Source organism: Pseudophryne corroboree, chromosome 9, assembly GCF_028390025.1.
Source record: "Pseudophryne corroboree isolate aPseCor3 chromosome 9, aPseCor3.hap2, whole genome shotgun sequence".
NCBI lineage: Eukaryota > Metazoa > Chordata > Amphibia > Anura > Myobatrachidae > Pseudophryne > Pseudophryne corroboree.
In genome coordinates this window covers 343,196,923-343,222,996 of record NC_086452.1, presented here as the reverse complement: position 1 = coordinate 343,222,996, position 26,074 = coordinate 343,196,923, and the positions used below count along the sequence as shown (strand labels likewise).

The window sequence follows — 26,074 nt, the reverse complement described above, 5'->3', positions numbered from 1 at the left end:
TTCTAGACACAGACCAGAAAAGGGTTTATCTCCCGATAGAGAAAGCTCAGGAACTCATGACACTGGTCAGGAACCTATTAAAACCAAAACAGGTGTCAGTGCATCACTGCACTCGAGTCCTGGGAAAGATGGTGGCATCATAGAGGCCATTCCCTTCGGCAGGTTCCATTCGAGGACCTTTCAATAGGACTTACTGGACAAGTGGTTTGGATCACATCTTCAGATGCATCGGTTAATCACCCTATCCCCCAGGGCCAGGGTGTCTCTTCTGTGGTGGCTGCAGAGCGCTCACCTTCTAGAGGGCCGCAGATTCGGCATTCAGGACTGGGTCCTGGTGACCACGGATGCAAGCCTCCGAGGGAGGGGAGCAGTCACACAGGGAAGAGATTTCCAAGGTCTGTGGTCAAGTCAAGAGACTTGCCTTCACATCAACATCCTGGAACTAAGGGCCGTATACAACGCCCTGCGTCAAGCGGAGAACTTGCTTCGCGACCAACCGGTTCTGATTCAGTCAGACAACATCACCGCAGTGGCTCATGTAAACCGACAAGGCGGCACAAGGAGCAGAGTGGCGATGGCAGAAGCCACCAGAATTCTTCACTGGGCGGAGAATCACGTAAGCGCACTGTCAGCAGTGTTCATCCCGGGAGTGGACAACTGGGAAGCAGACTTCCTCAGCAGACACGACCTCCACCCGGGAGAGTGGGGACTTCATCAGGAAGTCTTCGCACAGATTACAAGTCGGTGGGGACTGCCACATGTGGACATTATGGCATCCCGCTTCAACAAAAAGCTACAGAGGTATTGCGCCAGGTCAAGAGACCCTTAGGCGATAGCTGTAGACGCCCTGGTGACACCGTGGGTGTTCCAGTCGGTCTATGTATTCCCTCCTCTTCCTCTCATACCCAAGGTGCTGAGGATAATAAGAAAAAGAGGAGTGAGAACAATACTCATTGTTCCAGATTGGCCACGAAGGACTTGGTATCCAGATCTGCAAGAAATGCTCACAGAGGACCCGTGGCCTCTTCCTCTAAGACAGGACTTGTTGCAACAGGGGCCCTGTCTGTTCCAAGACTTACCACGGCTGCGTTTGACAGCATGGCGGTTCAACGCCGGATCCTAGCAGAGAAAGGCATTCCGGATGAGGTCATTCCTACGCTGATAAAGGCTAGGAAGGACGTAACAGCTCAACATTATCACCGTATATGGCGAAAATATATTGCTTGGTGTGAGGCCAGGAATGCCCCTACAGAGGAATTCCAGCTGGGCCGTTCCTTCACTTCCTACAGTCAGAAGTGAATTTGGGCCTAAAATTGGGTTCCATTAAGGTCCAGATTTCGGTCCTATCCATTTTCTTTGAAAAGGAGTATACTTCTCTACCTGAAGTTCAGACGTTTGTAAAGGGAGTGCTGCATATTCAGCCCCCTTTTGTGCCTCCAGTGGCACCTTGGGATCTTAACGTGGTGTTGAGTTTCCTGAAATCCCACTGGTTTGGACCACTCAAAACGGTGGAGTTGAAATATCTCACGTGGAAGGTGGTCATGCTATTAGCCTTGGCTTCGGCTAGGCGTGTGTCAGAGTTAGCGGCTTTGTCACATAAAAGCCCCTATCTGGTTTTCCATGCGGATAGAGCAGAATTGCGGACCCGTCCATAATTTCTGCCGAAAGTGGTTTCATCCTTTCATATAAACCAACCTATTGTGGTGCCTGTGGCTACTACTGACTTGGAGGATTCCGAGTTGCTTGATGTGGTCAGGGCTTTGAAGGTTTATGTAGCCAGAATGGCTAGGGTCAGGAAAACAGAGTCTTTGTTTCTCCTGTATGCTTCCAACAAGCTTGGTGCTCCTGCTTCAAAGCAAACTATTGCTCGCTGGATCTGTAACACGATTCAGCAGGCTCATTCTGCGGCTGGATTGCCGCTGCCAAAAATCCGTTAAGGCCCATTCCACTAGGAAGGTGGGCTCTTCTTGGGCGGCTGCCCGAGGGGTCTCGGCATTACAGCTTTGCCGAGCGGCTACTTGGTCAGGTTCAAACACTTTTGCAAAGTTCTACAAGTTTGATACCCTGGCTGAGGAGGACCTTGTGTTTGCTCAATCGGTGCTGCAGAGTCATCTGCACTCTCCCGCCCATTTGGGAGCTTTGGTATAATCCCTATGGTCCTTACGGAGTCCCCAGCATCCACTAGGATGTTAGAGAAAATAAGATTTTACTTACCGGTAAATCTATTTCTCGTAGTCCGTAGTGGATGCTGGGCGCCCGTCCCAAGTGCGGACTTCTTCTGCAATGCTTGTATATAGTTATTGCTTCAATAAGGGTTATGATATGGTTGCACCAGGGTTGGACCTGATGCTCTGTTGTTGTCATAATGTTGACTGGATGTTATAAACTCATGTTATACGGTGTGATTGGTGTGGCTGGTATGAATCTTGCCCTGGATTACCAAAATCCTTTCCTTGTACTGTCAGCTCTTCCGGGCACAGCTTCTCTAACTGAGGTCTGGAGGGGGGGCATAGAGGGAGGAGCCAGAGCACACCAGAACCTAAATTATTTCTTGGAGTGCCCATGTCTCCTGCGGAGCCCGTCTATCCCCATGGTCCTTACGGAGTCCCCAGCATCCACTACGGACTACGAGAAATATATTTACCGGTAAGTAAAAGCTTATTTTTTAAAATGTGGCACATCTACATTAGTCCATTGTGAAGAGGTTAAAGCATTGATGTGGCTTGTTCCCCCTTTCCACAGCCACTACATGTGACATGGTTCTATGATGTCTTGAGGTGTAAATGTATTGCTGAACTGTATGCACGGGCATCTTGTATTAATGAGGATCTATTAACTATTAACATTGTTTTTTATCAGTTTCATTTAAAGAGTTAAATATTTAAGTTAATTATTGCAATGTATGAAGTAGATAATGTTGATAAAATATTCTATGTAATAAAAATATACAGTGGCGTAAATTCATCCCAGATTGCTGAAAGCAAGATAAATATTGGTGCCCCTACCCCATGCTATATATAGATAAATTAAAAAGTGTGTGTGTGTGTGTGTGTGTGTGTGGAGTGTTCTGAAAAAGATATACAGTATACATATGCATTTTATTGTCATTTATTTTAAATCACACATTGCTTAGCAGTCATACCCAGGATTAGAACCCATGAACTGTTACACTGAAGGCAAACACCTTACTGATAGAGCTATTTGCTCCTGCATAGCTAATCTGCAGATTTTAACTACATATATGAAGCTAGAATTGTCAGTTCAAAACCGTTGCAACTAGGCAGATCTATGTAGTCTGTAAACGCACAGTGACTAGCAATGCTTATTATTTCTCTGACAATTATTTTACAAGTGTCATACCCATGATTAGAACCCAGGACCTATTACACTGGAAGCAAGCACCTTACTGATAGAGCTACTTGCTCCTGTAGAGGAAACATGAGAATTCTAACTATATGAAGTTACTTGTAACTAGGTGCTTCATCGTGCCTTATGGGCGCTCTTCACACCATTGCAAGGGGCTACGCTTACTTAACCCTTGCACGCTCTTGGGGCATGCAATATTTTTATTATATGGAGTATTACCTCCAATCAAAATTTTGTGAGTGGTTAAATATTGCACGGAAAAGGGTGTGTGATGGTTAAGGGGCCGTAGCCCCTTGCGATGGCGTGATCAGCGCATGCAGGGCACGATGAATCACCTAGTAAGTGCTGTGGTTAGGGGATTAGCGGGTGCGGGAGGGGCGGGGGTCCTGCAGGTGGGGGAGGGGCGATTGCAGAGGTGCCGTGGGTGGGGCGGGTGCGGGAGTGCCGCGGGTGGGGGAGGGGTCCGGAGCCACCGCGGGCGGGGGAGGGAGTCCTGTGCCACTGCTGGTGGGGGAGGGGCGGGTGCCGCGGGTGGGGGAGTGGTGCCGCAGGTGGGGGAGGGTGGTTGCGGGGGTGCTGCGGGTGGGGGAGAGGCTGGTAATGCTTCTCCTCGAAGCAGCTAAGCTGCTTTCCTTTGTTGGTGCTGCCTGCAGCATGCGGTGAAGGCTTCTGTGCCCGGGCCAGGCACATCTATTATATATTTTATATGTCCCAAATTGGCATAATTTATGTCTGTGCAGTTTTGTTAATATATGTGTCTGTATCTACCATAGATATACATATATAGATGGATGTGTCAATCAGCGGCGGAACTACCAGCAGTGACCAGGGCCCGTGGCAATGGAGGGGCCCACAGAGGGCAATATTAGCTGTACTAATAATGAGTCTGTGATTCATTAGAGTACGCTGGCCGGCCAGTCGCTGTAGTTTCATACCCAGGGAGGTGGCAGTCTGATCGGAGGAGAGAAGGCAGCGGATCCCCTCACGTTATGGAGCAACTATTGTAGGACCAAGCCCACCCCCTTAATCCCGGTTGTGTCTATGTTCCCTTCGTGATCAGGACCAAGAAGTGACAGCACGAGAGGGCAGCAGAGAACTTCCGCCCTTACAGTACCTAAATATTTTATCCATTCTCCATTCTTTTGAGGGTTTTTTTCATTTTATCTATGCACCATTGTACCCTCACAGGCTCGCTTTGCTCTCCACATTTGGGGCTCGGTGTCTTGCTCCACTTCACTTGCCACAGATTACTATTCCAAATAGTTTGTGACATGGACCCAGGGGCTTAAAGGAAAGGTCCTCTCCACGAAGGGTAACTAGACGCTACCCCTTCATCTCCAGCTCACCCCCTTCCTCCATGCTCCCTCATGTCCCTAGATCCTGGCCCACCCTTTCTTCCCCTCAGTATGCCCCTAATGATGACAGGGGCCGGCAGTGAGAGGAGGGACACCTGCGTGCACACCCCTGGTAATCACAGCACAGGAGGCACTGCTGGTCACACACAGCAGGGATGCGGTTCAAGCCGGGTACATCACTGTTTGCTAGGGGTCTCTGTAGAACCAGCTGCTGCTGCTTATTTGCCCTGGTTCTCCCATGTCCTGTGTTCTTCCTGCTCTACAGGTCACACGGCACTGCCCCGTACTGTACCTAGGGCCAAGCCCACCCCCTTCATCCCCTTAGCCCACCCCCCTCTTATGTTCTGCGCTGCTCCCTTGCTTCCACAGAACCAAGCCCACTCCTTCAACCCTCAGCCTGCCCCCTTCCCTGCTCCCTTGTGTCCATAAAGCCAGTCTCATCCTCTTCTTCTCCTCATCCCACCTCCTCCTTTCTCACTGCCCTGCTTTTTCTCAAACTGGGGACCAGGTGAGCCTCTCCTTTCACTCCATCCTGCCACCTTCGTCCTGCTTTGGAGCTCCCTTTGACAGAGGAGGACATCATTGTAAGTTCATGTGGAGGAGGGAACTGGGATGTTTTAATGCTATTGTGAGGAATGTAGTTCAGTGCAATTAGGTAATGTGGCATGTAGGGGGATGTAGCGTAGTGATGTAGTGTGCAGTGTTTAGGGGGTGTCAGAGTATAGTGATGTAGGGTAGCGTATAGGGGGGTCATAGCGTAGTGGTGTGTATGGGGGTGTAGCATAGTGGTGTAGAGCAGCATATGGGGGTGTAGTGATGAAATGTGTAGTGGGGACATGCTGGTGTGAAAGGGAGATGTCAGAGAGATACTGGGGGCATTTGGGGTACATAAGGAGGGAAGTGGGGGAAACGCTGGTGTGGAGGGGGCACAGGCACTGATAGCAACTTATTACTAACTGCCTCTTTCTCTTTAGTGGGAGAGGAGGGGCGAGAGGGGTGTGGGGGGCCCAAAGCATATTTTTGCACCTGGGCCCACTACTCGCTAGTTCCGACACTGGTATCAATGTAGTGAATAAGTAAATAAGTATGTGGTCGGTGATGTATTTGTTTATAGCTCTATGATATAATTTTTTTTTATATATTTCAATAGCTAATTAAACCACATCCACACTGGGCAAACCACACCTACAACACTTTTTGCCATGCCCATTTTTCTGTTGCATGCACTGGTAAAAAGAATTTTAAAAAGCGTGCCACTTGCATGCGTCTGCTCCCCCCGACTGAAAGTTGCCAGCCAGCCACTGATCCCCACGGTATCAAAATTTGTTTGAGCCCTGCATGAGCAAGTGTGAGAAGTGGACCAACTTAGTGATAGCCTTCACAATCGTTTTTCCATCTATGGCAGAAATCCAAAAATTATTCTAGTCAATCTCATGAGTAATGCGAAATAGAGCTCTCAGTACTCAGGACTGATCAGTATGACTAATTCGTCTTGTTTTTTTTTTTTTTTTACATGTCTGACATGACCACAACTTACTCTCTAGTATAACCAATGCTCCTGTTTGTATTCTTTCTTATTTTCTTCTAAGAATCAGCACTAATCTTTATGTTTTATTTCAGCAAGCTATTAGGAGGTGGAATTGAAAGTATGGCAATAACTGAGACATTTGGAGGTGATTGTATACACCGTAAATGTAGCTATCATGGGGAGTTTATAACAGAGCAAAATTAGCACTGTTACACAGTTTTGTACACTTAGTTTAATGCTCCAGCTGTATGGAGGCAAATGCCAAAAGGGATGCTGGTCTGATTGGCCGGTCTGGCCACTCATAGACCGGGGCAAGCTGAGTACTCTGCACAGTTACCCGGATTACATAGGGACTGACTGAGCAGCTCCGCCTTGCGGCGCTCTGCTTGGACACCCATCATACTACAGAGACACAGGGATGTGCTGTGAGGCCAGGCCTCAGTGACTTGCGGCACATTCCAGTCAGCCGTGACCATGCCCCCTTTTTGTGCTCACACACAGTTATATACTAGGGCTGCCTGTTACACAACCCCAGTACATTTCTGGCTGTATGTATCTTGCTCTATGCAGAGTTAATGTGCAAGTGTACTACAATAAGGGCATACTTCTCCGTGACTCTGCCTGTATTAACTGTAGATGACGGTGTCACTGTGCCCCACAACCCAGATCTTTCACTGGCGCTTCTCAAATATTTTTTGGGGGGGCAAGCCCACCCCCTTACCTCTCTGTTCCAGCACCTAAGCACTACATGAAGGTACAAGTTTTGTAGATGATTAAGTTGGTGCATATGGATGCATCTGTATTATAGATTTAAAGGTGCATGTATATTAATGTCTTAAGTTAAAATATGAAATGTGGACATACAAGTGTGCAACTGTATATGTGCTTAAGTACAAATAGGGTAACTTGGCATTCAACTCTGAATCTGGCCCGTTCTGTATGATATTACCCCTGGAGTAAAGCACAACTTGTTTCCACATCTGTACCCTGGTTCATTTTGAACATTTTCTGAATTGTTTGTATAACTTTCTAATAAACTTCATTTATGTATTAACTAATACAGGGCCTAATTTAGTAAGGATTGCAAATTCTGCTAACTAGCAGAATTTGCAATCCTTTCGCATGCTGGGGGCCGCCACCCCGCCTTCAACAAGCAGGAATTGCGAATGCATCACAATTTCTGCTTGTTAGCAGAAATAGAGGATGCCTCCTGCCTGTGCAGCTTAGCTGCGCCCGCAGGAGGCCCGCCACAATGTTCTCAATCGCGGCAGCTGCATGTGACGTGACGCAGCCGCCATGATCATGCCCCGTTTGCACCACACCGCCCCCCATTTGGCCACCCCCGCAACACTCCGTCTCTGTCCTGGAAATGGAGCGTTGCCGTCCCCTCCCCCGCCCTGTGACCGCCTCTGCCTGATTGACGGACAGAGGCATTTGCATATTCTGCGGCTCCACCCCCCCTGCAGAAAATGCTGCCGCATACACAGGACGGACGCTGCGCATGCGCCCACATCTTTTTCTCAGTTTTTGCAGTTGGATCGCAAACTGCGATCCAACCTGAATTAGGCCCACAGTATGTAACGGAAGTATGCAACACCCCATTAGATGCCTATAAAAAGGGTAAAGCATGCAGATGAGAGTCATAGCAGAGGGGTATTGCCTATAATGCTTTAAGATAAGCTATGGGTATGTGTTTATAACTAAGAGACACATTAATATGGGATTTATGTTCTGACCATATACCTATACAAGACTATCACTTTGAATTTATCTATATAGACCAGTTACAGTATGTTCATTTGAATTGTCCGACTGCTGCTTATAATTACCTGCATACATGTGACAGTAGTAAATATATCAGGCACATAGAACAAATTTGATTTTTGTCCTTTTGTGCTGTGTCTGCGGCTAAATTATTATGCATATAAAACGCATTACATTTAGTAACCACCTGTATCCATGTGCAAAATCGGTTGTCTTGGGTTGAAAGCTCGGTACAAGAGCGGGAATACAGGTGCGTGAACATAAATAGAAGAAAACTGCTTTTGTGCTCTGCAGTACTATAGATAGTCCCTGTTAAGCAGTTGCTGTAAATATTGTGCACAATGTAGACATAGGGGGTCATTCCGACCGGATCGCTCGCTGCAGTTTGTCGCAGCGCAGCGTTCGGGTCGGAACTGCGCATGCGCCCGCGCCGCAGTGCGCATAGGGGAACTTCCAGGATCACTACCTGGCGCTTGCTGGTGTTATCATTTGTGTGCCGTGGGGTATGAGGTGTGAAGTGTAATATGTCTGGTGGTATTCGGTATGGGGTGTAATATATCTAGGGGTATAAGGTGTTATATGTCTAGGGTATTAGGTATGGAGCGTAATATTATTTCTTGGGGTATGAGGTGTTATATGTCTGGGGGTATTCAGTATGGGGTGTAATATGATGTTTGGGGGTACAGGTTGAGTATCCCTTATCCAAAATGCTTGGGACCAGAGGAATTTTGGATATGGGATTTTTCCGTATTTTGGAATAATTGCATACCATAATGAGATATCCTGGTGATGGGACCTAAATCTAAGCACAGAATGCATTTATGTTACATATACACCTTATACACACAGCCTGTAGGTCATTTTAGCCAATATGTTTTATAACTTTGTGCATTAAACAAAGTGTGTCTACATTCACACAATTCATTTATGTTTCATATACACCTTATACACACAGTCTGGATGTCATTTAATTCAATATTTTTAATAACTTTGTGTATTAAACAAAGTTTGTGTACATTGAGCCATCAAAAAACAAAGGTTTCACTATCTCACTCTCGCTCAAACAATTCCGTATTTCGGAATATTCCGTATTTCGGAATATTTGGATATGGGATACTCAACCTGTATTAGGTGTGAGGTGTAATATAATGTTTGGGAGTATTAGGTATGGGGTGTAATATTATGACTGTGGGTTTGAGGTGTAATATAACGTCTGAGGGTATTAGGTATGAGGTGTATAAGGGGACTACTGTGTGGTACTGTTCTGTGGTCACACCCCTTCCCCACAAAGTCATGCTTCTTTATTTTTGAAGCACGCCTTAGCTCTGTTTCAAATAGGGGGTGGCTCCAATTTTCTTTTGTAGCACAGAGTACCAAAATGTCTAGTTATGGCTCTGGTTATATAATTATGCATAAAATCTGCATTTCCGTATTTTTGCATTCTCTCGGGCCTGAAGATTGTTCTTATGAATTAGTTGCACCTGAGAACCATGAGATAATAATGATTTTTCTTTAATCTGTAGAATTTAGAACAGGAAAAACCCAGCTGTCTCATACACTTTGTGGTATGTATGTATGTATGTATATTTGTTATTTTTAAAAATATTTGGTGACCAAGGAGTATATTTAATGAAGATCCTTTGAAATCTATATGATGTTGGGCTTCCAGGGCTTAAACACACATTTACTAACATTTAAAAATGAATAAAAAAACAATAATCTGTTAGTAAATGTGTGTTTCAATCTGAAACCAAAGAAAATAGATTAAAATTGACCTTTAGTAAATATACTCCCTAGTGCTCAGCTCAGGTAAAACCTACAAAATCCCCATCAAAAACAGTCTCTGATTGTTTTGTACAAAGATGCCTTTTTTATGCTTTTCTGTTTATCATGTACAATTTGTTATGACGTTATATATGGGGTATCCGGATGATAGATTGACAGTCAATAGACAGACACCATATGTTAGACAGACATAAGGTCGACATAATATGGTAGACAGTACAAAAATGTCGACAAGGTCAAAAAGTAGACAGGGTCAAAAGGTCGACATGAAAATTGTCGACTTAAAAAAGGTAGACACAGAGGTGTTTTTTTAATTAAATTTTACATGTATTTGGACTTTTTCATACCTTCTCTATCCATGTCGGCACAGAGTTGGTTATAAACCTTTTGTCGGGCGCAGCTAGCCACCGAGCCCGGAGCGAGCCCCGCGAGAGGTTGCCTTTCTACAACTGGGGGTCCCAGATGACAAAACTATCCACACAAACCCCAAAAATGCAAAAAAAAAGTCTACATTTTTTATGTCGACCATTTTCATGTCAACCTTTTGACCATGTCGACCTTTTGTACTGTCTACTTTTTTCATGTCTACCTTTTGACCCTGTCGACTTTTTGACCCTGTCTATTGACTGTCTAACTAGACACTGTCGATCTGTTATACCACACCCATATATGGTATGGCAGGAATAAGTAGCAGATACTGTCTTCTGGATTGACAGTGGCATTTTGTAATGCGGTAGTTAATAAGAGATACGAAATTCCACCACTCTGGTGAAACTAGCCCACAGCCAGGGGCATAGCCAGAACTGCTTCTAGAGAGACACCACTCTGCAGCAGTTGTTCATTTTATGCCCCATAGTAGTGCCTTATGCCCAGATTTATCAAGCCTTGGGGAGTGATTAATAACCAGCACCTAACTGCCATGTTACAGGAAGAGTTTGAAAAATGAGCTGATTGGTTGGTACTTTGTCACCGTGCAATTTATCACTCTCCAAGGCTTGATAAATCTGGGCCTATTTACTGTTATGCACTATAGTAGAGCCTTATGGGTATATGCAATTAGCGGCGAATCGCGGCAATTTTTCGCCCGTTTTTTAATTCGACACAATTCGACCGTCGAATTCCGGCAAGTGGGTGCCGAAATTTACCATATTCAATAAAAAACGGATTCGACAGTCCCGGTCGAAAAATGGCCGATTTGACGGATTTTGATCCGATTTTTAAAAAACGGGAAAAACCGGTAAAAAAACCAGAAAAAAATTGTGTGGGGTCCCCCCTCCAAAGCATAACCAGCCTCGGGCTCTTCGAGCCGGTCCTGGTTCTAAAAATCCGGGGGGGAAAATGACAGGGGATCCCCCGTATTTTTAAAACCAGCACCGGGCTCTGCGCCTGGTGCTGGTGCAAAAAATACGGGGGACAAAAAGAGTAGAGGTCCCCCGTATTTATTACACCAGCATCGGGCTCCACTAGCTGGACAGATAATGCCAAAGCCGGGGGTCACTTTTATACAGCGCCCTGCGGCCGTGGCATTAAATATCCAACTAGTCACCCCTGGCCGGGGTACCCTGGAGGAGTGGGGACCCCTTCAATCAAGGGGTCCCCCCCTAGCCACCCAAGGGCCAGGGGTGAAGCCTGAGGCTGTCCCCCCCCCATTCAAGGGCTGCGGATGGGGGGCTGATAGCCTTGAGAAATTTGAAAGAATATTGTTTTTTTCCAGTAGTACTACAAGTCCCAGCAAGCCTCCCCCGCAAGCTGGTACTTGGAGAACCACAAGTACCAGCATGCGGGAGAAAAACGGGCCCGCTGGTACCTGTAGTTCTACTGGGAAAAAAATACCCAAATAAAAACAGGAGACACACACCGTGAAAGTAAAACTTTATTTCATACATGCCGACACATACATACTTACCTATGTTAACCCGCCGACTGCCACGCCCCCCTCGTCACTGAAGAATCCGGGGTACCTGTGAAAAAAATTATGCTCACCTCAATCCAGTGTCCGGATCTTTTAAAATAATCCTCGTACTTGGCAAAAAAAAAAAAACGAACACCCGAACCAAACGGACTGAAAGGGGTCCCATGTTTACACATGGGACCCTTTTCCCCGAATGCAGAGACCCCCCTGTGACTGCTGTCACAGAAAGGTCTCTTCAGCCAATCAGCGAGCGCAACGTCCTGGCACTCTGCTGATTGGCTGTATGCGCGTCTGAGCTGTCAGACAGCGCATCGCAAAGCCTCTCCATTATATTCAATGGTGGGAACTTTGCGTCAGCGGTGAGGTCACCCGCGGTCAGCCGCTGACCGCGGGTAACCCCACCGCTACCCGCAAAGTTCCCACCATTGAAACTAATGGAGGGAGCTGTGCGATGCGCTGTCTGACAGCAGACGCGCATACAGCCAATCAGGTGAGTGCCACGAAGTAGCGCTTCCTGATTGGCTGAAGGGACCTTCTGTGACAGCAGTCACGTGGGGTCCCGGCATTCGTGGAAAGGGGTCCCATGTGTAAACATGGGACCCCTTTCAGTCTGTTTGGTCCGGGTGTTCGGTTTTTTTTTTTGCCAAGTACGTGGATTATAACCTGGACACTGGATCAGGTGAGTATAATTTTATTCACAGGTACACGTGGATTCTACTTGGACAAGTGGACAGAGGTCGGCGTGTGAACATAGGTAAGTATGTGTGTGTCGGCATGTATGAAATAAAGTTTTACTATCACGGTGTGCGTGTCCTGTTTTTATTTGGGTATTTTTTTTCCAGTAGAACTACAGGTACCAGCGGGCCCGTTTTTCTCCCGCATGCTGGTACTTGTGGTTCTCAAAGTACCAGCTTGCGGGGGAGGCTTGCTGGGACTTGTAGTACTACTGGAAAAAACAATATTCTTACACTTTTCTCAAGGCTATCAGCCCCCCATCCGCAGCCCTTGGATGGGGGGGGGGGGGGGGCAGCCTCGGGCTTCACCCCTGGCCCTTGGGTGGCTGGGGGGGACCCCTTGATTGAAGGGGTCCCCACTCCTCCAGGGTACCCCGGCCAGGGGTGACTAGTTGGGTATTTAATGCCACGGCCGCAGGGCGCTGTATAAAAGTGACCCCCGGCTGTGGCATTATCTGTCCAGCTAATGGAGCCCGATGCTGGTGTAAAAAATACGGGGGACCCCTATGATTTTTGTCCCCCGTATTTTTTGCACCAGGCGCAGAGCCCGGTGCTGGTTTTAAAAATACGGGGGATCCCCTGTAATTTTTTCCCCCGGATTTTTAGAACCAGGACCGGCTCGAAGAGCCTGAGGCTGGTTATGCTTTGGAGGGGGGACTCCACGCCATTTTTTGGGGGGATTTTACCATTTCATTTAAAAAAAAATAATAATAATAATAATATTTTTAAAAATATATAAATAATACTTGTGCCTCCAAAATAGACAAACCAATTACCTAATCCCTTCTAATATAAATAGATATGCTATTACCAATAAAAAAAACACAAAAAAAACCATGGGGGAAATTTACTAAGCTCCCGATTTTGACCGAGATGCCGTTTTTTCATCAAAGTGTCATCTCGGTAATTTACTAAACACTAATCACGGCAGAGATGAGGGCATTCGTAATTTTTTGCAAGTCCAAGTAAAAAATTACGAATGAATACACCATCGGTCAAAACGCGGCTGTTTAAGTATGAATCTCGGTCATTTACTAAGAAGTGCAAAGCAAAAAACAAACAAACACTGCCGTGAAAAATTACAACTCGTAAAAAAGTGCTAAAAAAAAACAGACCTTTTTTTTTTATTCGTGATTGGATAGGCATGCACGGATCCATGAGATCCGTGCATGTATATCAGTGGGAAGGGGTGGGAAAGTGCTTATTTTTTAAAAAAAAATTGCGTGGGGTCCCCCCTCCTAAGCATAACCAGCCTCGGGCTCTTTGAGCCGATCCTGGTTGCAGAAATATGGGGAAAAAAATGACAGGGGTTCCCCCATATTTAAGCAACCAGCATCGGGCTCTGCGCCTGGTCCTAGTCCCAAAAATACGGGGGACAAAAAGAGTAGGGGTCCCCCGTATTTTTAAAACCAGCACCGGGCTCCACTAGCTGGACAGATAATGCCACAGCCGGGGGTCACTTTTATATAGTGCCCTGCGGCCGTGGCATCAAAAATCCAACTAGTCACTCCTGGCCGGGGTACCCTGGGGGAGTGGGGACCCCTTCAATCAAGGGGTCCCCCCCCCCCAGCCACCCAAGGGCCAGGGGTGAAGCCCGAGGCTGTCCCCCCCCATCCAATGGGCTGCGGATGGGGAGGCTGATAGCCTTTGTTGTAAAAGAAAAGATATTGTTTTTAGTAGCAGTACTACAAGGCCCAGCAAGCCTCCCCCGCATGCTGGTACTTGGAGAACCACAAGTACCAGCATGCGACGGAAAAACGGGCCCGCTGGTACCTGTAGTACTACTACAAAAAAAATACCCAAAAAAAGACAAGACACACACACCGTGAAAGTATAATTTTATTACATACATACACACATACATACATACTTACCTTAAGTTCCCACGCAGGTCGGTCCTCTTCTCCAGTAGAATCCAAGGGGTACCTGTTGAAGAAATTATACTCACGAGATCCAGGGGTCCAGGCTCCTCGGGAAATCCAGGGGTAATCCACGTACTTGAAAAAAATAAAAAAACGGTGTCCCGACCACGAACTGAAAGGGGACCCATGTTTGCACATGGGTCACCTTTCCACGAATGCCAGAAACCCACTTTGACTTCTGTCTAAGTGGGTTTCTTCAGCCAATCAGGGAGCGCCACGTTGTAGCACTCTCCTGATCAGCTGTGTGCTCCTGTCCTCACTGACAGGCAGCACACGGCAGTGTTACAATGTAGCGCCTATGCGCTACATTGTAACCAATGATGGGAACTTTCTGCCCTGCGGTTGACCTAAAGTGACGTCACCGCTGAGCAAGAAAGTTCCCAGCATTGGTTACAATGGAGCGCATAGGCGCTACATTGTAACACTGCCGTGTGCTGCCTGTCAGTTAGGACAGGAGCACACAGCCGATCAGGAGAGTGCTACAACGTGGCACTCCCTGATTGGCTGAAGAAACCCACTTAGACATCAGTCAGAGTGGGTTTCTGGCAGTCGGGAAAAGGGGATCCATGTGCAAACATGGGTCCCCTATTAGTGCGTGGCTCGAGTGTCCGTTTTGTTATTTTTTTCAAGTACGTGGATTACACCTGGATTTCCCGAGGAGCCTGGACCCCTGGATCTCGTGAGTATAATTTCTTCAACAGGTACCCCTTGGATTCTACTGGAGAAGAGGACCGACCTGCGTGGGAACTTAAGGTAAGTATGTATGTATGTGTGTATGTATGTAATAAAATTATACTTTCACGGTGTGTGTGTCTTGTCTTTTTTTGGGTATTTTTTTAGTAGTAGTACTACAGGTACCAGCGGGCCCGTTTTTCCGTCGCATGCTGGTACTTGTGGTTCTCCAAGTACCAGCATGCGGGGGAGGCTTGCTGGGCCTTGTAGTACTGCTACTAAAAACAATATCTTTTCTTTTACAACAAAGGCTATCAGCCTCCCCATCCGCAGCCCATTGGATGGGGGGGGACAGCCTCGGGCTTCACCCCTGGCCCTTGGGTGGCTGGGGGGGGGGACCCCTTGATTGAAGGGGTCCCCACTCCCCCAGGGTACCCCGGCCAGGAGTGACTAGTTGGATTTTTGATGCCACGGCCGCAGGGCACTATATAAAAGTGACCCCCGGCTGTGGCATTATCTGTCCAGCTAGTGGAGCCCGGTGCTGGTTTTAAAAATACGGGGGACCCCTACTCTTTTTGTCCCCCGTATTTTTGGGACCAGGACCAGGCGCAGAGCCCGATGCTGGTTGCTTAAATATGGGGGAACCCCTGTCATTTTTTTTCCCATATTTCGGCAACCAGGATCGGCTCAAAGAGCCCGAGGCTGGTTATGCTTAGGAGGGGGGACCCCACGCAATTTTTTTTTTAAATTTTACAGTGTTTAATTAAAAAAAAAAAAAAAATAGAACCCCAGCACGGATCACACAGATCCGGCCGAGATTAATTGTAAAAAAGTCGGCAGTGTTTTGCTAATCACTGCCGTAAAAAACACAAAAAAAACACGAATGACATCGACATCGGAAGAAAAGAAAAACCCGAATACGACAGCTTAGTAAATCCATCGTAACAAATTCAAAAAGTTGCAGTTTTACACTTTCGATGTCATTCGTGATTGAACTTTGACCTGAAACGGGAAAATACGAATCTTAGTAAATTTACCCCCATGTTTTAAATTTTTTTTATTAGATTCCCCCACCAAAGTGTGGCGGATTGAAAATGACGAATTTACTGTCTAAAAGCACTGTTGTCGAATTTCCAAACTTCAATTGAATATACTTTTGGCGAATTGCCGCATTTGTACCATTGCAGAAATGTCGAATTTGACAAATGTCGAATTTCAAAAAGTTGAATTTTGAAAGTCCGTTTTTTTGACGGAAAGTACTGAATTGCATTGTCGATTTTTTTTTATTTTTTTTTGGCGAAAAAGTCCAGTTTTTCGACAATTTCGGGAATTCGACCGCAATTGCATATACCCCTTAGTCTATTATATGAGCCATGGCAGTGCTCTAGTTTACATTATTTCATATTGTGGGGCTGCCAGTACACATAATGCAACACAGTGCCCTCAGTTCACAATATGACATACAGTATCCCCAGTTCAAATTATGCCAGACTTTAGTGCCATCATTTCTTTACTTTTTTTTTAAATGTTTATTCAAGAAAAACATGTAAATATCCAACATTACAGGCATAACTAATAGTACATAAAATAAAATAAAACGGCAGATATCAGCAAGAAGGGTGCATCAGGGTACAGATCAAGAGGACAATAATCTACATATAGAGGTGGAGACCGCCAAACCTCAGACTAAGTGATATGTAGATAGAAGTAAGAGGGGTACATAGCCAAAAATGTACATTATTAAAAGAAGGGAGACTGAATTCCAACATAATTAAAAGGGGGGCATACCTTTGTCAAGAAGTTCTAGATTGTACCAAGTGGACAGTCTATCAGCTCTCCGTACTGACTCTTTAGTCAAATATGGTAAGGTGCGAATGTAAGGAAACCATATATAAAAAAAAAATTGTGCTTTAGATTCAATGTCCAGAAAACACTCTTACCAATCCACCTGGTACAAATAAAGAAGGCGAGGAGTCATAAGAGAGAAAGAAACAGGTTCAGACATAATCCACTGTGATAGAATAGTTTTTTTTTCCCTTGCGTCCTAGAGGATGCTGGGGTCCATTTAGTACCATGGGGGTATAGACAGGTCCACTAGGAGCCACTGGCACTTTAAGAGTTTAATAGTGTGCGCTGTGCCCCTCCTACCAGACTTTAGAAAATGTGCCCAGAGGAGCCGGTCACAGCTAGGGGAGCTCCTAGGAGTTTTCTTAGTTTTATTTTTTTAATTTAAGTTTAGAGTTTGTTGTTTTACAGGGAGGCTGCTGGCAACAGCCTCCCTGCTTCGTGGGACTTAGGTGGAGTAGGAACCAACTTAATGGAGAGGTAATGGTTCTCTACTCCGCTGACAGGACACTGAGCTCCTGAGGGTGATGATTGCAAGCCCACAAGGCTACCGCTCACTCCCGCAGCACGGCCGCCACTCCCTAACAGAGCCAGAAGATAGAAGAGTGGTGAGTACAGCGCCGGCGTTCCGGTTAGCGGGTCGCCGGCGGGATGGCAGCACAAGGGTTGGAGCGCAGCTCTGACAGGCTGCGCTCCTAGAATCCTCAGCAACATGCTACATATAGGCGCTTGAGGGGCGTCCTGGCCAGCACATAACCCTACACTGGTCACGCTAGTTAACAGGGGCTAATCCCGCTGTTAACATTTCAGAAACCTCAGGCCAGTATAAAGAATTAGTGCGGGAAGCCACGCGCCGTTAAAGGGGGCGGGGCTTCCTCTCAGAGTGGATCCAGCACTCACCAGCGCCATTTTCTCCTTGCAGATCATTCAGACAAGACGCTGACAGGGAGCGCTGCCCTCCACATCACTCTAACAGTACTCTACGGTACAAAGGTGTTATAGAAAGGGGGGGGAGTGTTATATCAGGACTAAGAACCCTATTAAGGATAGTTAGTAAGCGCTGGGCTTTTATCATAATAACTGCCTACAGGCTGGCTGGCTGGCTCCTTATACTCTGTGACTCTCTAAAGGTACTCTGGTGGAAACTGTATCTGACATTTTCGTGTGTGTAAGTGTGTATATCCCACATTACCATGTCTAAGGACTGTGTGTCCTGCGCTGCAGAATGTTTATCTTCTCCTGAGGAGTCTATTCCATGTACTAAGGACTGCAATACCGCATGGATGGATTCTTTAAAGGGAATGATATCCCAGATTTCACATACGGATGTCACATACAGAGAAAGAGACGCAGTTTTGGAGGGTTTGCAGTATTCGGCCTCCACTACTTCGTCAAAAACTCCACCTACATACCCACAAAAGCGTATACTTGCACAGATGATGTAAGCTGATACTGACTCTGATACAGGGGACGGTGATGGGGATATGGAGGGGGGGATTGCATCCCTTGCTAAAGGGGTGCAACTGATGATTGAAGCCTTTAAGGATGTTTTGCACATTACTGAGAAGGTACCTGAGCAGGAAGAGGAATCTTATTTTACCGTAAATAAGAAATCCTCGCTTACTGTCCCCGCTTCTAGGGAGTTTAACTCTTTTTTGAGAAATCCTGGGAAAATCCGAAGAAAAAATTCCAGATCCCTAAAAGAATTCTGATTGCTTTTCCTTTCCCTAAAGAGTACAGGAAAAAGTGGGAAAATCCACCTGTAGTAGTTGCTTCTGTATCTAGGTTGTCTAAAAAGGTGGTTTTACCTGTCCCCGGTTCAACCGCCTTAAAGGAGCCGGGTGACCGCAAGATTGAAACTACGCTCAAATTACTAAACACTGCTACAGGCGTGGCTTTAAGGCCCACTATTGCATGTGTGTGGATTTCTAAAGCTATAGTAAAGTGGTCAGGCACATTAGAGGAATTAGATACTATGTATAGGAGTGACATTAACTTGTTTTTACGTCACATACAGGATTAAGCAGGTTTCATGGTGGAGGCCATGAAGGACATTGGCCTGCTTAATGCATGGGCTACTTCCATGGTAGTCTTGGCACGCAGAGGACTCTGGCTACGCCAATGGACTGTGGATCCGGAATCCAAGAAAAGTGTAGAGAACCTACCCTTCACAGGTCAGGCCCTGTTTGGGGAAGCGCTGGATGCGTGGATATCCACGGCAACTGCAGGTAAGTTGACCTTTCTTCCCTCCGCAGCTCCACCGGCTCGGAAATCTTATCCTACTCCTTCACAGCAGTCCTTTCAGACCGCAAAATTAAAAAAATCCAAAGGCCCCTCCACCTTCTTTAGAGGAGGTCGGGGAAAATCCAGAAAACCTGTACCAACAGGTTCCCAGGAACAGAAACCAGGTTCTGCTCCCTCAAAATCTTCAGCATGACGGTGGACATCCCAGCCTGGAGATCGGGCAGGTGGGAGCGAGATTAAAAGATTTCAGTCACATCTGTGCGTCATCGGGCCTAGACCCCTGGGTAACAGATATTGTTGCCCAGAGGTATAGACTGGAGTTTCAGGAACTCCCACCTCACAGATTCTTCAAATCAGGCTTACCAGTTTTGCTAGCAGAAAGTACTATCCTACAGGAAGCCATTCAAAAGTTAGTACGAACAAATGTCATTGTTCCGGTTCCACCTCACCTAACTCACAAGGGTTATTACTCCAACCTGTTTGTGGTTCCCAAACCGGACGGTTCGGTTATATTGAACCTAAAGTCATTGAACCCCTACTTAAAGGTATTCAAATTCAAGATGTAGTCGCTGAGAGCGGTGATCTAAGGTCTGGAGGAGGGGGAATTCCTGGTATCCATGGATATCAAGGATGCGTACCTTCACATTCCGATCTGGCCACCTCATCAGGCTTACCTACGGTTTGCAATACAGGACTGTCACTATCAGTTCCAGACATTACCATTTGGCCTCTCCACAGCACCAAGGGTGTTCACCAAGGTCATGGCGGAGATGATGTTCCTCCTCCGCAAGCAGGGAGTGAACATAATTCCATATCTAGACGATCTTCTGATAAAGGCATCTTCCAGGGAGAGACTGTTGCAGAGTATTGCTCTCTCAACTCAACTATTTTGGGATCACGGGTGGATCCTGAACCTTCCATAGTCACATTTGGAGCCGACAAGGAGACTGCCCTTCCTTGGGATGATTCTCGACACAGAAATGCAGAGGGTGTTTCTACCGGTGGAGAAAGCGTTGGTGATCCAATCAATGGTCTGGGATGTCCTGAGGCCAGCCCGGGTATCGGTTCATCAGTGCATTCGCCTTCTGGGGAAGATGGTAGCCTCCTACGAGGCTCTACAGTACGGAAGATTCCATGCATGGTTCTTCCAGCTGGATCTCCTGGACAAGTGATCGGGATCACATCTCCACATGCACCAGCATATACGTCTGTCGCCAAAAGCCAGATTTTCACTTCTCTGGTGGCTCCAAACTTCTCACCTGCTCGAGGGACGCAGGTTCGGGATTCAGAATTGGATTATTCTAACCATGGATGCGAGTCTCAGAGGTTGGGGAGCAGTCACCCAGGGGGAAAACTTCCAAGGAAGGTGGTCAAGTCAGGAATCTTTCCTTCCAATAAACGTTCTGGAACTGAGGGCCATATACAACAGCCTTCTACAAGCGGAACATCTTCTGCAAGATCAATACATTCAGGTTCAGTCGGACAACGTCACAGCGGTGTCCTACATTAACAGGTAGGGCGGAACGAAGAGCAGAGCTGCAGTGTCAGAGGTAACAAGAATCCTCCTCTGGGCAGAAAAACATGTGGTGGCTTTGTCGGTGATCTTCATTCCGGGAGTGGACAACTGGGAAGCGGACTTCCTCAGCAGACACGATCTCCATCCAGCAGAATGGGGCCTCCACCCGGAGGTATTCGCAGAGGGAACAAGCCGATGGGGCGTGCCTCCGATAGACATGATGGCCTCTCGCCTCAACAAGAAGCTTCGGAGGTACTGTTCCAGGTCACGTGACCCCACAAGCAGTGGCGGCGGTCGCCCTGGTAACTCCGTGGATGTTCCAGTCAGTGGATGTGTTCCCTCCTCATCCTCTCATCCCAAGGATTCTCAAACTTATTAAAAGAACAAGAGTTCAGGCGATCCTCATTGTTCCAGACTGGCTAAGATGGGCTTGGTACGCGGATCTTCTGGACTTACTGCTGGAGGACCCGAGGCCTCTTCCTCTTCATGAGGACCTTCTACAACAGGGGCCGTTCGTCTATCAAGACTTACTGCGGCTACGTTTGACGGCATGGAGGTTGAACACCTGATCTTAGCTCGGAAGGGCATTCCAAACAAGGTTATTTCTACTCTGATCCAAGCTAGGAAGGGAGTAACGTCTAATCATTACCATCGGATTTGGAAGAAGTATGTGTCTTGGTGTGAATCCAAGAAGTTTCCAATGGTGGATTTTCAACTAGGACACTTTCTCCTCTTTCTGCAAGCAGGTTTGGATGTGGGCCTACGCTAGGACTCCATAAAGGTCCAGATTTCGGTCTTGTCCATTTTCTTTCAGAAACAATTGGCTGCTCTCACTGAGGTTCAGACATTCTTGAAAGTTCTGCACATCCTGCCATCCTTTGTGCCTCCTACGGCACCTTGGGATCCTAATGTGGTGCTGCAGTTCCTGCAATCGGATTGGTTTGAACCTTTACAGGAGGTGATCGTGAAGATTCTTACTTGGAAGGCAGTCACACTGTTGGCATTGGCATCTGCAAGACGTGTGTCAGAATTGTCGCACACGAGCCCCTACTTGATTTTTCATGAGGATAGCGCTGAGCTCAGAACGCGTCAGCAGTTTCTTCCAAAGGTTGTATCGGCTTTTCATATCAACCAGCCTATTGTGGTGCCTGTGGCTACTGATACCTCGATTACCTCAAAGTCCTTGGATGTTGTACGGGCTTTGAAAATATATGTGAAGCGAACTGCTCGTCACAAGAAGTCGGACGCACTATTTGTCCTTTATGATCCCAACAAGATTGGGTTCCTGCTTCTAAGCAGACAATTTCTCGCTGGATCGGGTTTACTATCCAGCACGCTTATTCTACGGCAGGATTGCCGTTCCCGAAATCGGTTCAGGCCCACTCTACCCGTAAAGTGGGTTCTTCCTGTGCGGCTGTCCGGGGTGTCTCGGCTCTTCAGCTTTGCCGAGCAGCTACTTGGTCAGGGTCGAACACGTTTGCTAAGTTCTACCAGTTTGATACTTTGGCCTCTGAGGACCTAAAGTTTGGTCAATCTGTTCTGCAGGAACCTCAGCACTCTCCCTCCCATACTGGGAGCTTTGGTACATCCCCATGGTACTAATTGGACCCCAGCATCCTCTAGGATGTAAGAGAAAATAGGATTTTATATATCTACCGGTAAATCCTTTTCTCGTAGTCCGTAGAGGATGCTAGGCACCCGCCCAGTGCTTCGAATTCCTGCATTGTTAATTGGTTAAGTATTGTTGGTTCAGCCGTTGCTGAGTCGTTTCATGTTGGTTAGCTTGGCTTTCCTTTTGTTATGTGTGAGCTGGTGTGAATGTCACCACTATCTGTGTATTTCCTTCTCTCGAAGTATGTCCGTCTCCTCGGGCACAGTTTCTAGACTGAGTCTGGTAGGTGGGGCATAGAGGGAGGGGCCAGCCCACACTATTAAACTCTTAAAGTGCCAGTGGCTCCTAGTGGACGCGTCTATACCCCCATGGTACTAAATTGACCCCAGCATCCTCTACAGACTACGAGAAAAGAATTTATCGGTAGTTATATAAAATGCTATTTTTTCGACGCTGCAGCAACTCTGGCTAATAGAAGGTGATTACCTTTAGAAATAGAGAGGGGAGTAGAAGAAGGATAGTGGTTCCACAGAGCCCAGGCCATATGAATCGTAAAAGGAATATGGATCCCACATTATTCCATAAGGTTGGTACTAGATCACATGACCACATACAGTGGATCAGATCTGCCTCTGGTGTAGAGCATTTGAAACAATTGGAGTTGTCTGAAGCACCTGTCAAAAGGCGGAGTCTTGAGGTATAATACGCCCTGTGAAGCAATATATAATTCATCTCTGCATATGATGCAGAGACCAATTGCTTATTCAAAGTGGTGCAGGATGCTATAATAGTTTTCAAGGGAATATCTGGAAATGTGACTGACCATTTGGCCATGCCAGTAGTGAGGGAAGAAATATCTAAAGTCCTCCTGGTGTGCATGTAAATAAGGGAAGTAGAAGCTGGGGAACCTGATCTAGACCCTGTTATCGAATCTAAGACATTAGACTTATCTGTGTTAGGCGCCGGGGTCCGCTCGTCGGTGCGGCCCGGCGCCTAGCAACCAGGGACGCCGTGCGCGTACAGCCGCCGGCTCCCTGGCAACGCTAGACGCCGGGCGCACGGAGCCGCTCTGACCTTAGCAACGGGGACGCCACGTTCAGCCGCGTTCCCCGTTGCTGGGTCTGTCCTGATTACCTCATGGTGTGCTGGCCGTGCAGCATGCAAGCTGCACGGCATTTCAGTTGATTACCCTGTCTGGATTTTGATTGGAGGGTTCCTGAATAAAGGCACCCTCAGGACTCCTTACAGACGCCGGTGATAGCTTCCTGTTTGCCTGTGTCTGCTACAGAGAGTTTCCAGTCCTGCTCAATCCGGTTGTTCCTGTCCTCAGAGATCCTGTACTCGGAAGTTTGTCATCTGTTCCTGGAGTCTGACCGAGCACCTTTAACATCTTGTGGTGTTCGTGAGTCGCGGCTCAGCCGTGTGTTGCGGCTTATCTGCTTACTGTTTATTATTTAGTTTACTTGTGTTCTGGAGCTTTTGCGGAGGATTCCGCTCCCACAGATCCACTCTGGTATCCAGCGGTGCTGGATAGGAGTAACGGATCAGGGGATCTTTGGTTGTCCTTTTCCCTGGCGGCTAGTCCGCACATACCTTTGGTTTAAGTTAGTTAGCTTGTAACCCCTGGCCTGGTTGCTTAGTCAGAGGGCCCCTTGTTATCACCCTGTCTCGGACTTCCCCTTGTCTCCCTTTAAGACCTGCGGGGGCATCGGGGTTGGGCAGACATAATCCGCCCTTCGAACGCGGCTGCCATGGGCTCAAGCAACCATAGTCTCGCAGGGGATTTCTGATAACACGGGCGAGACAACGGAGTTAGGGTGCCAGGGGTTACTAGGCTCTCCTGCTCCCACAACCAGCTTATTTTCCCTGTACTCAGACCTCTGCCATAAGATCTCCTCCGGTCTGGAGTACAGGAATCATAACAATCTGCAACAGTCAATTGAGATAATAGTTTAGTATTGTAGCTACGAATTCGAAAATAGACAAATAGGGGGAAGTGTAGGTCAGGGAAGCATTATTGAAGTAAGGATAGAGAAAGAATAGAGGAGCAATCCTTGTCCAAGAATTGATATAGCATGCGTAAACCCTGGAGGTGCCACAGCCCAACCGCCCTATCAGACTCACCATGTTGAAAATCATAATTATGTAGCAGTGGGAGAAACACGGTAGCATTCTTGAAGTAAGGATAGAGAAAGAATAGAGGAGCAATCCTTGTCCATGAATTGATATAGCATACGTAAACCCTGGAGGTACCACAGCCCAACCGCCCTATCAGACTCACCATGTTGAAAATCATAATTATATGAGCCATGTAGCAGCGGGAGAAACACGGTTCGGGAGGAGGAAAGAGCATGTTTTTTCCGAAGCACACACCAAGCATAACAAGGAGTATTAAGTTAAGGGTTAGTCTTGATCGAGAGGGGAATAGACGTGGGGGATCTATGTAATAAGCTCACTAAATTACAATCAGGGCTAAATGCTTGCTCCAGGGCTATGTCAGTATTAGCATTGCTTCCTCCTATCCAGAACAGAGCAAATCGATAATTTGCCGCTAGGGCATAATCTTGTATGCAAGGTAAGTTAATTTCACCCAAAGATAATGACTGCTGTAGTTTGAACAAGGAAATTCTGGGCCGTTTTCCGGTCCAAATAAATTTAGATTGGGCAGCATTAACAATGTTTGCATCTCTCTTCAAAAAGGTGAAAGAAAGCATCTGGATTGGATAGAGCAAACGAGGGAAAGAAATCATATTATATAATTTACATCGTCCCAGATAGGAAAGCGGTAGATATTTCCATTTTTCAAAGTCAGCCAACATTTGATCAATAAAAAAGGTTACATTCACTGAATACAAGTCTGCCGGTGAAGAGGGAATGTGTAAACTTAGATAAACAATAAAATCACGATCCCATCGAAAGGGGAATCCAGACCCCCAATCTAATTTAGCAGCATCATACAAGGCCAGGGCTTCAGTCTTGACAAAGTTAATTAAGAACCCAGAGATGTCATTAAATAGCTTCAATGTGTACAACAACGATGGAAAGGCAGTTTGTGGATCACTGAAATAAAGTAGGTCATCAGCAAAGGCCGATACCTTAATCTCATGTGTGCCAACAAGAATGCCTCTCCATGTTGTGTCGCTAAGAAATGTATGAATTAAGGGATCCAGGGCAAGATTAAAAAGCAAAGGAGAGAGGGGGCATCCCTGCTGTGTGCCTCTCTGTAAAGTAAAGGAGGGGGAATTAACACCATTAATAGTTAAGCAAGCAGTCGGCTGGGCATAAAGCATACGAAAAATACCAGTGAACTGCGGCCCAAACTGTTGACTATGTAACACACGTAGGATATGTGACCAAGAAACACGATTGAACGCTTTATCTGCCTCACAGCTGACCACTATGGCCTTTTTGTTGTTAGAGTATCTATTACTTATCATAGCTGAAAGCAGCATACGGACATTGGGGGTCATTCTGAGTTGATCGCTAGCTGCTGTTGTTCGCAGTGCAGCGATCAGGCTAAAAATCTGCATTTCTGCACATGCGTATGCACCGCAATGCGCAGGTGCGACGTACGGGTACAAAGTCCTGTGTGGTTTTGCACAGGTTCTAGCGAAGCTTTCAGTCGCACAGCAGAACGCAGGAAGATTGACATGAAGTGGGCATTTCTGGGTGGCAACCGACCATTTTTAGGGAGTGCTTAGAAAAACGCAGGCGTGTCAGGGAAAACGCAGGCGTGGCTGGGTGAACTCTGGGCGGGTGTGTGACGTCAAAAGCCGTCCTTCCGTCATTAGAATCAATGCACACGAAGGTAACTACAGG

At 46.7% G+C, this 26,074-nt stretch overlaps 1 protein-coding gene across 5 annotated transcripts in view; it reads left to right on the top strand.

The window, feature by feature from the left end:
- DMC1 (DNA meiotic recombinase 1) overlaps positions 1-26,074 on the top strand; it is a 465,896-nt gene that overhangs the window by 287,238 nt on the left and 152,584 nt on the right. For all 5 annotated transcript variants that reach the window (XM_063938805.1, XM_063938803.1, XM_063938804.1 and 2 more), the window contains exons 6-7: positions 6,342-6,394; positions 9,537-9,578. In XM_063938805.1, coding sequence (XP_063794875.1) covers positions 6,342-6,394; positions 9,537-9,578 — 95 coding nt within the window. The remainder of the gene's footprint in view (positions 1-6,341; positions 6,395-9,536; positions 9,579-26,074) is intronic.